Source organism: Pinus tabuliformis, chromosome 4_1 (assembly GCF_031772625.1).
Source record: "Pinus tabuliformis cultivar Carrire ecotype Pingquan chromosome 4_1, CPIR1, whole genome shotgun sequence".
In the NCBI taxonomy this organism is placed as follows: Eukaryota; Viridiplantae; Streptophyta; class Pinopsida; order Pinales; family Pinaceae; genus Pinus; species Pinus tabuliformis.
Window position 1 is genome coordinate 76,056,604 of NC_142303.1, and position 14,431 is coordinate 76,071,034.

At 39.1% G+C, this 14,431-nt stretch overlaps 1 protein-coding gene across 1 annotated transcript in view; it reads left to right on the top strand.

Annotated features, from left to right (window-relative positions):
• The first annotated feature begins 1,257 nt into the window (after positions 1-1,257).
• Positions 1,258-14,431, top strand: part of LOC149174228 (glycosyltransferase BC10-like) — a 53,029-nt gene continuing 39,855 nt past the window's right edge. Inside the window, exon 1 of the mRNA XM_089420783.1 lies at positions 1,258-1,779. Coding sequence (XP_089276909.1) covers positions 1,258-1,779 — 522 coding nt within the window. The remainder of the gene's footprint in view (positions 1,780-14,431) is intronic.

Genomic DNA, 14,431 nt, shown 5'->3' on the forward strand with positions numbered 1-14,431 from the left:
AATGGAAAGAGATGGAACTCCACACCTTGAGAATAAGATAAACAAATAAATAAGAAATATATTCAATGCAAAAACTTCCTTTTTTAATAAAACAAATACATAAAATAAAATGATATCTAAAATTAATATCGTTTATATATATATGGAAAACAAATATTACAATTATAATAAAAAAAATCAACCAATTAAAAATAACAACACTAATTTGATATTTATTAATTAATATACAAAATTCAATTAATACGTTTTATTTTTTAAATAACATATATTGTATTAAAAATAATGATAAATAGAAAAATGTGTTGAATTTGAACTTCTATTTTGATAAGCTCGCCATTAAAATATCATTATAGGATTTACATATCTAAATCAAAATATCATTATAGGATTTACGTATCTAAATTGCTTACGTACTCTATGTTGTTTAGATTCTCTCCTCATATTCATATTATAATAAAATCCTCACCTACTGTATATTTGAATCGATTCTCTCGTATCATGGGAACTATAATGAATTCCTCACCGACTGTATATTTAAAGGGAATATCTAGTTCTAAGCCATTATAATGCTGTGGATTGATATGTTGTTTAAATAAAGCATTTATATCACCTTCAACTGTTTAAATTAGACTTCAAATCTCTTACAAGAATACTTAATTATTTAATTTTAAACAAAACATTTCGATCACCATCAGCTGTTGAAATTAGACTTGCAGAGCTGTTTAAATTAGACTTTAAGCTCTTTCAATTATTCTTAAGGAATACTTAATTATTATTTACATTACTATCTGTTTCACTTCCTTTCCATCAACGTTTTTCAGTCAGCCTGTACAAGGATTTTAATTATTCTTAAAAGAATACTTAATTATTATCTACATCATCATCTGATGCACTTCCTTCCCTTCCAGGTTCTTCAATCAGCCTCTACAAGAATCCACGATGTATATTTAATTATTATTGCCATGGTTTATGCCAATGACCGCGCTTCCTTTCATTCCTTTTAAGTCAATTCTGCGGATCAATCCTGCCCTAAGGTGTCTCCATCTTTTTTTCTTCAGAGTTTTCCTTCCTATCTCAAGCAGTCTATGGCTGATTTTTTTTAGTTAAGTATGGCTATACCATCCACAGAAATTTGAATGGGTGATTTCTCATAAAGAATATGGCGTAGCTATTGAGAATAACTACGTAATATATTCTTATATCATTCACCATCAATCCAAAACACCTTCATCTAGTCTTAAATTTGCTTTAGTAACAATGCAGACAAAGGAGAATGCAGTGGCAGAGGAAATAGGGATTATGGGGATTCTACCGCAGTTACCCTGCAAGCGAGAATGGCATGTGAATGTGGTGAAAATTCTAACGTATCTAATCCTCATAGGCTCCGCAATCGTCTTCGGCGTCGTCGCAACTACGCGTTATTTGAACACCCAGGCAATGTTTCAACCTCTCGCAGACACTTTTCTGAGCCCGCCAATATCGTCGACTTGCGACGTTTGTAAAAGAATCAGGCCACAGACTCTGATGCACAACATGAGCGACGAGGAGCTTCTGTGGAGGGCGTCCATGGTGCCACACCGGAGTAGGTACCCTTTTCAGAGGGTACCCAGGATCGCCTTTATGTTTCTGACCAGAGGGCCACTGCCCCTTGTTCCCTTGTGGGAGAGATTCTTTCGCGGCCATGAAGGGTTGTATTCGATTTATGTCCACCCGACGCCATCTTTCAAGCTCAATGTCACGGAGACTTCTCCTTTCTATCGTCGCGAGATTCCCAGCCAGGTAAGTCTTCCACCCATTTTACAATTCGTCCCCTGTTTTGACGCTCCTGAGTTTCTTTCTATTGCTGATTGGTGCAATATTTGGCAATTGGTAATCAGACTGATGAGGCTGTCAAATAATTGACCGCCCCTATGTTTTTCTGATTGCTTAATATTTAGTAAATAGGTAAGATGCTTATTTTGACTTTGGTTTTTTGAGTTGCTTTTTAATATAGTCATATTTCTGAATTTATTTAGATTTCAGATTTATGAAATATTTGGAATTTTACTAATAGAAAAATGAGTAAGGGGTCAAACAATTGATCACTTCTCTTTTAACCATTAGATTCTAAAATATTCTTAAAATATGTTATTTTAATAAATATATATTAGTAAACTGTTATTTAAATTTCAGAATAAGAACTATGATACCATTTTTTATGTTTATTTTAAATAAAAATTATAATGCCATTTCTCATTTAAACAACATCTGAGCGAAGCCATTTTTTTGTTTTTCTAAGAAAAAAAAACATATATTTTGATATGTTCTGGTGAAATTCAAAGTGCACTTTGTCATAGGTTTTGGGTTGAAATTTCAATTGTCAAACATAACAAACTAAACTCAAACGGTTTATGTTACCTTACACCTTGTCACCAGAATTATAGTCATTCTTTCAAAATTATAATTTCTGTCCCTCTTTTTCCACAAAGAATTTAAACAGATCAATGCATTTTTTAATGTTTCAACGTGAAACAAAAACGAATTCAGAGACCTACAAGATTTTAGAAAAATATAGTTGTAACAACTTCCAAATGTTATTTACTATTCTCAAAACAGTAGCATGCGTTAAGTATAATTAGCAGCTTTGGTATATGTATACAGCAACCATTCTTTTAACAAGGTATGGATTGATAATTCCAATAAAGATTTCCTCTTTTGTCATAAGAGATTATCGTAATAATTGAGAGATTATCGTAGTAATAGAGGAAGAATTTAGTAGGCATGCAGGTCATCTATTAGTTACTGAGACTGCGTTTGTTTTCCCTTAGCAGTTGATTATAAATTTATTGTAGATAATATGTAAGGTTATTATTTTCCCAATGATATTCAAACCTTTTTATGATATGTTATAATTCTTTCCTCATTATTTGTTTCAGTATATTTCTCCCACAAGATCTCGAGAATTTCATATAAACTTTGCACATTGTGCTTTGTGAACTCGAGGTAGCTTTTGAATTGGTCAACCTGCCAGAATTTTGAGGGCTTCTGAATATATGTTGCATTCATCTTACCCTTAGTTATTAAAAACGGTTTTTTTCTGCTTTATATCCTTTTTGCTTTGGTGACATGATTTTTTTCAAGGATGTTGTTGTCGATGAATTCCAATAGGTTTGGAGGACAAGCTTATAGCTTTACTTCCATGGTCTAGTACATGACATTCAACACATTTTTTTTCAGAGAAGAGAGAACATTATGGTGATGCCTTAGGTGTAGTTTTAAAGTTTGCTTCATGGTTTAACATATTGCTTAAAGCATGGTGGTTGAAAGGGCTTGCAAAGGATAACTGAAGAGAGGAGTCAACACTGCATGGTATATTTGATGAGAGAAAAAAAAAATCAATTTTTTTACAAGCTTACAGAGGAAGCTTTGAGGCCATAATTTGAAGAAGTTGCTATTATCGTAGATGGAGAAGGCAGCTTATAATTGGAAAGAGACGGCACCGCTGGTACATTTGGAGAGGGTATTGCAGATCCAGGGGGAAGATACTATGACTGCCCTAATGTAGACTGCGATCTAGACGCTTTTCTCAAGCAAAACAGTCTCAAATCATATGTGGTGCGTTTCAGTGGCTCTCCCATTTATAACACCTACAACTATTATGATAAAGAAGTTCATGGAAAAATAAAGCAGGCTAAAAATGAGGGTCGAGAATTATGGTGAATGGCCCTGTCCTGGACATCTTTTGGCAGAAATTCAGTTTGATCATTGAAAAATGAGTCACTGCCTTATGTCCAGGTCCACATTCGGACACCACTCCAGCTTGAGGTTACTCTTGTAAAGTTAAATAGTGAACTCAGCAATGAACAAGTGAATATTAGAAAAAAGGGAGAATGGTCAGATAGAAACAATATAGTTGAATTTTCTGGCAGGACTGAAGCAAACTCTTGTGGTTAAATCATCTCAGCATCTCTGAGGAAGTAGTAGACAAGAAATCCATTTTGAATTTCAACAAGAATGGGGAGCTAAACAATGACATCGTTAGTGATGGACTGGCAGATGATGGTGAGGTTGATGGTGCTATTTTCATACAGAGACAAAAGTTAATAGGATGAGTTTCTTCCTATGACAAAGGCTCCGCCTTATCCTACAACACTTGAATTAAATTTGAGGCAGTAGGACCAGTACTGTACGCTCCTAGATAGTTGCAAGGGAAGCATTTCAGTTTTGGATAGATATTCATGGGCTGGAGGTCTTTACGATGGCCATTTGAAAACAATATGCACTCAGGAAGTTATCTCAGTTTTGAAGTGTGATGGAGTTTGTGTTCGGTTGTGTTATCACCCCAAGAAACTCTCCTAGGTTGTATCTCAGAGATGCTCGGGAACATTACAAACTCAACAAAAATGTTGGAAATTGGATGAATGGAAGGAATGATGCATATTCAAGCTAGATAACCACTTCTACTATGCTTAACCCCAGACATGGGTGAACACCCCCAGACTACAAGGCTTTAGACCATCAATTACTCACAGTTTAAGGAATCAGTGAACATGGAGAATACTGACCACACCAGCAGATGCACAAGACCATGTGATGGCTGGCTACAATCAGTAGAAAGGTCTGCAAATCTATTTCCTAATGCACAGACAGGATGACAACTCTCTGGCATTAAAATAACAGAAACCTGCATACGCATTCAATAATACTTACTAGATTCTAACACAGAGGTGGAATGACAGCCCCTCTAATGCTAAACATCAAGAGCACATGAAAAATGCATAACAGGCACAACCTGGAACAAAGAAGAAGTGAAAAGTGAGCAATTAACAACAAAAGAAGCTTGTATTAGCTGAAAATGAAGACTAGACGCTGCAGGTATCACAATAGTTACAGTCTCCAGAAGTTGAACTTTACATCAAAACAATATCCATCAACCCTCATTACATCTGTGTTCTAGGTATATAAAGAGGTTGATTACCAAAATATCTACTATCCTATACGTGGAGGGGTCATAATGGGCCACCAACCACATTAACTGTCTAAAATGGGACTCTGCTACGATCTGCTGCTTTAATGAACAAAATTTGACATTCTCTAGTACTTAGGTGTACTCCTCGAATAGGTGGAGTATTGTATGAATAAATTTCCATAATTGCTGAAGGTGTTTAACTGCTCGAGGCTGTACTTTCCTTCCTTGGCCGTGCTGCCTCTTGAATAAGGTAGTTGAAGATTAACTGCACAAAGTGCTAGTGGGTGATCGCCTTCTTCCTTCGGATGCACAGTACAAGCCAAAAAACACGATCATTGCATGGGAATGAATGGAGGGTAGGGAATAAGTGTTATCTATTGGATAGAACTGATGGACAGCTGAGATCTCTTGGCAGGCGACGTCGGGAGGAAACATAGGCACAATTGATTGCAAGCCGTGAGATCTGGCAGATGGACGGTGGAGATCGGATTACAGGGGCTATCGGGGGGAAAAGTGGACGGGTGAACATGGGTCGTCGGATCGCAGTTGGGCAGATCTGATGGCTATTGGGCGGCAGAGGTGTGTGAACGTTAACGTGTGGGGGACAAAGTACAGGCGGTAAGCGGTATCCCCCGCAACGCTATCAGGGGACGGTGGTATTCGTACAGAGGGGTCGTGATCATGTTAAACGAGCGACACGTGGCGGAGGAAAACCGCTTTCCCCGCGGGTTAACGTGCAGGCATGTTCCAGCGGCGGGAGGTGCGACTGCCGCCCGATCGCAGCGAGGACGATCGGACGACGGGGATTAATCACACATGTTTATTGATTGATGTGACAGGGGAGGGCTTCGCGGGTAGCGCTTTTTGCGCATGCGCACGGTTATATGACCGCGGTCTCATGGGTTAAACTTCAGCGCTAAGGGGCTTGGCCGAAAAGGGGTTTACAGGGTTTTGGAGGCAAAACAGAGAAAAACAGGGGTAGCGGGAGTTATAAGGGTATAAAGCAGATGACGGGGGAAGGATAAAATGAACTACTGCGAGCTCCCTTTTTGCAAAAAACACACGGCCACAGTGTCTTTGACCCAACAAATACCGAATTATGTAGCAGAGCTAACACTGGCTCCTTCTGGGGATGAGATCCTCCTTGTGAGGTCTCAAGAACCTGCAGATCAATGCCTTCCTGATGAAAAACAAATTAACAAAATTCCTAGTGTTCTATTGGGCATGGAGTCTGACTGAACCTACACTAAACTGATAAAACAAAATATTTACAACTTTTAAGGTCAAAGACCTTAAACAATATAATTTTTTAGAAAATGCCCATTAACTGGGCCATCAAAAACTTCTTCTCCCCCCATACTTGTCAGTATGAAGGTATTGTTCCCTTGAATCTGAGAAATGATGAAAGGCCCTGTCCAGAAAGCATCAAATTTCCCATGATTGCCTTTCTTTTCTTTTAGTGCATCCCACTTCAAAACCAAGTCTCCAACCTGAAAATTATCTGTCTTTGTCTTCTTGTCAAAAGAATCCTTGATATTTTTTTGATGTGCTAAAGCCTTTTCAACCAGCTGCTCTCTAATATGATGTACCTCTGCTAGATCAGTGATCCTCTTTTCCATGTCTTTTTCCTCATTCTGCTCTTCTTGAAGGAATTTTGCCACAGGGAGAGTTAACTGAATTGGAAACATAGCTTCAGTGCCATATACCAGCTTAAAAGGAGAATTCCCTGTGGATTTCTTAATGGTCATTCTATCAGCCGATAGTGCATACTTGAGTTTAGAATCCCAATTATTTTTGTTGTCCTCTAATAGCTTCTTAATTATCCTTATCAGGCTTTTATTAGAGGATTCTGCTAGACCATTACCTTGAGGATAATATGAGGTGGAATGAACCAGTTTAATGCCCATTGAATTGCACATAACCACCAATTCTTTTGCTCTAAAGGCTGTTGCATTGTCGGTGACTAATTTATGTGGACACCCAAATCTGGTAAAGATATTTTCAATTAAAAACTTAATGACCACATTATGATCAACCTTTCTGGTAGGGACTGCTTCAATCCACTTAGTGAAATAATCAGTGGCTACTAATATCCATCTGTGCTGGCCACTGGAATGTGGATTGATCTCTCCAATGAAATCCAAGCCCCATTGCTGAAAAGGTCCTTTTGTATGTATTGGTTTTAGGGGCAGGGACTTCAACTGCTGCTTTCCTTCAAATCTTTGGCACCTATCACAAGATTTAACAAATGAAAATACATCGGAAAATAAGGAGGGCTAGTAATATCTAGCTCTGAGAATTTTATGGGCTGTAGTCTTCCAATAATGGTGCCCTCCACACATGCTGGAATGAAACTACTGCATGATTTCTATTGACTGTTCTTTGTCCAGACACCTTAAAAGCATTCCAGATGGATCCCTCCAATAGAGTAGATTTTCATTAATGCAATATTTTATTGCCCTAAGCTTTATAGTTTTGGCTTGACTTTGAGTAAAGCTTGAAGGGATTTCTAGCTTCAGCAAGAATTTAACTATTGTAGAATACCAATCACAAGAAGCTAGAATTTCGGCCACTGACTACTTTCTCTCTGGTTCAGCTGCTTCCTCTTCTTTATCTGTCTGACCAATTATGCACAGGAAATCAATATCCAATGATCTTCAATTTTCCTCAGCCAATAATTTGGCAAGACCCTGACCTCTGACCAGCTTGGTGGGCTTCAGTTCTATATTAAATTCAACCAATTTTGCAATCCATTTAGCCCTTCTTCCATCAACATCACGTTGTGTCAAAACATCTTTTATTGCAGCAGAAGGTACATATGCAATTATCTTGGAATGCAGAATGTAAACTCTGAAAGCTTTCAAGGATTTGATAAGAGCATATGCTTGTTTTTCAATAATGTCATACCTCAATTCAGCATCCCTTAAGTTTTTGCTGAAAAATGCCACTGGATTCTCTGAACCTTCTTCATATGCTTGCAATAAAACTGCTACAATGGTGTCTTTTGAGGCAAATGAAAATATATGGAACTCCTTGTTGTAATCTGGGCTTATTAAAGTGGGAGCCTCCATAATAGCTTTTTTAATGGACTCAAAAGATCCTCTTGCTGCATCAATCCATCTGACCTCTGATCCTTTCTTCAACATGGAGGTAACATGCTTTACCAGTTCTGCAAAATTTGGTATAAACCTCCTGACAAAATTAATTTTGCCTAGAAAGGATTGAATATCCTTCTTTGATCTCGAGACAGACAAAGTCTGTATTTCTCTTACTCTTTCTGGGTCAATTTGAACACATGTAGCAGAAACAACATGTCCTAACAGCTTGCCTTCTTCTAAAGCAAATTGTGACTTTTTAGGATTGACTGAAAACCCAAACCTTCTGCACTTCAGAAACACTTTTTCAAATGCTGCAAATGATTTTGTTGGCTGCTGGAGTATACTGTTATGTCATCAAGGTAGATAAGGACAAATTTATCCTTCTTTCCTACAAATGCTATATCCATAGCTCTCTGAAAGGTTTCTCCAGCATTCATCAATCCAAAAGGTATCTTGGCATACATAAAAGTGCCCCAAAGAGTGGTAAATGCAGTCTTCTCTTGGTCATATGGATGCACAACAATCTGATTAAACCCTGAAAACCCGTCCAGGAAAGACATCACTTTGGCTCCTGAGACCTTCTGCAGCAAATTCTCCATCTTGGGTAGAGGATAGTTGTCTTTCTTAGAGCATTTGTTTAAATTTATGAAATCAACACAGAGTTTGATTTCTCCACTTTTCTTCCTCACCACTACTAGGTTGGCTACCCACTTGGAATATCTGAGAGGAACTATAATCTTGGCAGCCAACAATTTTTTAATTTCTTTTTCAATTAGAGGAAGAAGCATAGGATTTATTGGTCTCAACTTCTGTTTGAAAGGAATGGTGTCTTTCTCTAAAGGTATTTTATGCTGAATAATCTTTTTATCATAAGTTTTCAGGTCACTATACTCCCAGGCAAACACATCAGTAAATTGCTTCATTAATTTATAGTATTCAGAACTTTGGTTAGCAGACAAATGAGTGGACAAATTTATGTATCTAGGCTGACCTGGACTTCTTATGTCATGCTTACAGACTGCAGATTGGTCTTCTTTTTGGGCAGCTTTGTAAGGCACATCATTTTGGTCAAACAGTCTTTCTAGAGGAATTAAACCCTTAGGAATATGATTGCTGAGAAGCTGGACAATGCTATCTTTGCCAATTCTATTTCTGAGTTGGGACTGGGGGTTTTCTTCCAAGGCATCATTCTCAGGGTCAATTTGCATTTCAGAAAACTCATCAACGACTTGGAGAAACCTAATTATTTCATCATCATCATCAAAAACTTTCCAATGCTAGACATTATCAGGAAAGGAGGGTCTATATTTCATTTGGACTTCATAAACTAATCTGGGAGGCATAGGATGGATAAACATGCTAGCAGACACGGTAAGGTAATCAGCAAGCTGATTCTGGGCTCTAGGAATATATGAAATACAGAAATAATCAAAAGAATATCTAATTCTCCACACCTCATCTCTGTATGCTTTCAGCGTTGGGTGCTTTGCTTGAAATGTTTCATTTACTTGTTGAATGATCAAATCCGCATCTCCAAATACCTTTATGCTTCTGATTCCTCAGTCTTTTGCTGCATTAAGGCCCAATAACAAAGCCTCCTACTCTGCTATATTGTTTGTGACTTGAAAAGCCAGCTTAAAAGATAGTTGTGTGCTTTTTTGTTTTGGAGATATCAGCACCACACGTGCTCCTGCAGTCTCCCTGGAACATGCTCCATCAAAGAACATCTCCCAAACCTAACTTCCTTGCCCTTCCTCGGCCTGATTTGTTGGTTTCCTGAGCTGCATTGAGGCCTTCTGGGATTCTTCTATTTGGAGGATACATGCTCCAAAATCAGTGTCCACAACATATATGGGATGATTAGTAGGATTCTTCTCATCACTAATGATATATGCCAACTGTGCTTCTCTGTACAATCTCCTGCTTTCTCCTCCAAAAACTGGGACAATGGCATAAGATAGATCATTCTGTAATGTCCCACCTAGTCTCTTAATCCATCATCTGGACAACAACATGCCAAACTTGGGAGGGACATTTGCTACCACAATATTCATCATCATACTCTTCATGGGCAGCTGAGTTAGGGTAATGGCTAGATCTTTGATCAATCCCAGACATTTCACCTTTCTTGAATCAAAAGAGAACAAATCATGATATGGTCTGGTGATGTCAAGGCCTAACTCTTCCATGACAGCTTTAGGCATCAGATTATGGTTGCCCCCTGTATCTAGTAGGCAGTTGTGGAGGATTTTGTCATGAATGGTCAAGGAGACATAAAAAGATGGAGAGTTATTATCAGTAAGTTCAATCATGGGGCTAATCACAGTGGCAGGCTTGTCATCTTGCAAATTGACAGAGTCAGTGGAGGTTTGTGTGATTTCCAGCTCAAGGGATTCAAGGATAGGCTTTCTAAACATTTCACTCTTTACCAACTCTACCAGAGGTACAAAAATTTTCATCTTTTTGACTTCAGACTCTAAGTTGAAAGAGGAAGGTAATTTATTAGAACCTCTTACCTCTTGAACTGGTGCTTTGAGTGTGATTGGATCAGTTGCTGGTCTTCTCTGTTTGATATTCTGTGACGCTGTTTGGACAACAGTTCTCTGGGCAGGATTTTCTTTGACATTTTTTGCATTCGACCTCAGGTTATATCTTCGCTGCTCCTCAGTTTGTAGAACAACCTCTCTGTCCCACTCTTGACTGTTTTGTTCCTACAACAAAGATTCTCATAAGAAGCCATTATAAAAAATGCAGTGCTGCCTTTATCTTCCATGCAGTGAATTTTATCCTCATATTCAAATTGTTCCTCCTCCATGACTACATTTTGGAAAGGAGCTTTAACTTTCTATTCTTCTTTTGATTCTTCACCCCGAATAATTTGCAACTGTTCATTTTCTCTTTTGAATGGATTGGGATTTCTTGGAGCAAATGTATTTTGCTGCCTTGTCTTTCCTGAATTCTGCTCAACCTTTAGCTTAGAAATTTTAGCAGCCAATGAATCTATTATCTTAGTCATTTTGTCTAATTTAGGCTCTGAAGATGATGTAGAGGAGGTAGAAGCCTGACCTCTCTGCCTCCTTCTGTTAGCTTGACCTTTGAGCTTTTCTGCAGCCATGATATTAGACTCTACTTCTAGGGCTGCATCCTGCATGTCTGCAAGAGTAACACATCTCCTTTCTCTCAATAACAGGCAGAAATCAGAGTCAAAAGCATTGGCATAAATGAGCTTGGCAGAGGTAGGGGTAGGCTTCACCTCAGCTGGTATCTTACTATACATACGGTTGAATCTTTTATTAAAATCATGCAATGATTCACCATTTTCCCTCTTCATGTTACCAAACTCAGTATGATAATATAACAAATATTTTTTATCTCCCCAGTGTTTCAAAAATGCTTCATCTAAGGCTTTAATATCAGCAATAGATCTAGAAGCTAATTCTCGAAAGCACGTCCTAGCCTCTCCATCAAGGCTCTGGAAAAAAATTCTCATCCACACATCGTTTTCACTTATATCTAAGTTATCAGCATAACTATAAAAAGCTTCAAGGTGTTCTTCAGCTGTTACGCACTCTGTGCCAGTGAACTTAGTCATGTATTTATGATATTCTCCCACAGGCATGGGATTTAAAGGAACATGCAAGACCAAGGGTCCATATCTAGCAGCAACAATTCTTTCTATCTTCATTGGTGCTTGCTGGCTTGCCATGATTGGGATATGTGGAAGGATATTGGCAGATTGAGCAGTTTGAAACAATGAAATAAATGACAGGGACAAAGGGATGTTTTGGAATGTATGGGAAGCTTTCTTTGGACTGAGATTCAAAGGGGAACTAGATGGACAAGGGGCTGTATTAATCTCTGAAGGAATTTCCTTATTAACAGTGCTGGGCTCTAAATATTCAAACTGTATATCTTCAGCTATAACTTTATCTTTCAGAGATGCATGAGATTTCTTAGGCTTACCTGATCCTGATGCCCCTTTCTGTGATGCTTTCTTCAATTTGATAGTCCTCTCAGGGTCAGGCACTGGTTCAGCTGGTGATTTCTGAGGATTTCTTCGAGTATGTCTCACAAACTGAGCCAAAACTTCAATGTGGAGTCGCCAAATGTTGGTCTTCCTCCAGTGGAGTCGCCAGATAGATGATTACAACCAGAAATGTGCCCAGACCTTGTCTATCATCAAAACCAGGAACTGTGTCGTTCTCCCACGGAAGCTAAGATTCAATCTCCTCTCCCCGGCAACGGCGCCAATTTATGTTATCACCCCAAGAAACTCTCCTAGGTTGTATCTCAGAGATGCTCGAGAACATTACAAACTCAACAAAAATGTTAGAAATTGGATGAATGGAAGGAATGATGCATATTCAAGCTAGATAACCACTTCTACTATGCTTAACCCCAGACATGGGTGAACACCCCCAGACTACAAGGCTTTAGACCATCAATTACTCACAGTTTAAGGAATAGGTAAACATGGAGAATATTGACCACACCAGTAGATGCACAAGACCATGTGATGGCTGGCTGTAACCAGTAGAAAGGTCTGCAAATCTATTTCCTAATGCACAGACAAGATGACAACTCTCTAGCATTAAAATAACAGAAACCTGCATACGCATTTAATAATACTTACTAGATTCTAACACAGAGGTGGGATGACAACCCCTGTAATGCTAAACATCAAGAGCACATGAAAAATGCATAATGGGCACAACCTAGAACAATGAAGAAGTGAAAAGTGAGCAATTAACAACAAAAGAAGCTTGTATTAGCTGAAAATGAAGACCAGATGCTGTAGGTATCACAGTAGTTACAGTCTACAGAAGTTGAACTTTACATCAAAACAATATCCATCAACCCTCATTACATCTATGTTCTGGGTATATAAAGAGGTTGATTACAAAAATATCTGCTATCCTATACATGGAGGGGTCATAATGGGCCACCAACCACATTAACTGTCTAAAATGGGACTCTGCTACGATCTGCTGCTTTAATGAACAAAATTTGACATTCTCTGGTACTTAGGTGTACTCCTCGAACAGGTGGAGTATTGTATGAATAAATTTCCATAACTGCTGAAGGTGTTTAACTACTCGAGGCTGTACTTTCCTTCCTTGGCCGTGCTGCCTCTTGAATAAGGTAGTTGAAGATTAACTGCAGAGAGTGCTAGTGGGTGATCGACTTCTTCCTTCAGATGCACGGTACAAGCCAAAAACACAATGATTGCATGGGAATGAATGGAGGGTAGGGAATAAATGTTAGCCGTTGGATAGAACTGATGGACGGCTGAGATCTCTTGGCAGGCGGCGTCGGGAGGAAACTTAGGCGCAATTGATTGCAAGCCGTCAGATCTGGCAGATGGACGGTGGAGATAGGATTACAGGGGCTATCGGGAGGAAAAGTGGACGGGCAAACATGGGCTGTCGGATCGCAATCGGGCAGATCCGACGGCTATCAGGCGACAGAGGTGTGTGAACGTTAACGTGCGGGGGACAGAGTACAGGCGATAAGCTGTATCCCCCGCACCTCTATCAGAGGATAGTGGTATTCGTACATAGGGGTCGTGATCACGTTAAACACACGACACGTGGCGGAGGAAAACCGCTTTCCCCGCGGTTTAACGCGCGAGCATGTTCCAACGGCGGGAGGTGCCACTGCCGCCTGATCGCGACGAGGATGATCGGACGGCGGGGATTAATCACACATGTTTATTGATTGATGTGATAGGGGAGGGCTTCGCAGGTAGCGCTTTTTGCACATGCGCGCGGTTATATGACAGTAGTCTCATGGGTTAAACTTCAGCGATGAGGGGTTTGGCCGAAAAGGGGTTTACAGGGTTTTGGAGGCAAAACAGAGAAAAACAGGGGTAGCGGGAGTTATAAGGGTATAAAGCAGATGACGGGGGAAGGATGAAATGAACTGCTGCGAGCTCCCTTTTTGCAAAAATCACTTGGCCACAGTGTCTTTGACCCAGCAAATACCGAATTATGTAGCAGAGCTAACAATGGCTCCTTCTCGAGATGAGATCCTCCTTGTGAGGTCTCAAGAACCTGCAGATCAATGCCTTCTTGATGAAAAACAAATTAACAAAATTCTTAGTGTTCCATTGGGCATGGAGTTTGACTGAACCTACACTAAACTGATAAAACAAAATATTTACAACTTTTAAGGCTAAATACCTTAAACAATATAATTTTTTTAAAAACCCCCATTAACTGGGCCATCAAAAACTTCTTTTCCCCCCATACTTTTCAGTATAAAGGTATTGTTCCCTTGAATCTGAGAAATGATGAAAGGCCCTGTCCAGAAAGCATCAAATTTCCCATGATTGCCTTTCTTTTCTTTTAGTGCATCCCACTTCAAAACCAAGTCTCCAACCTGA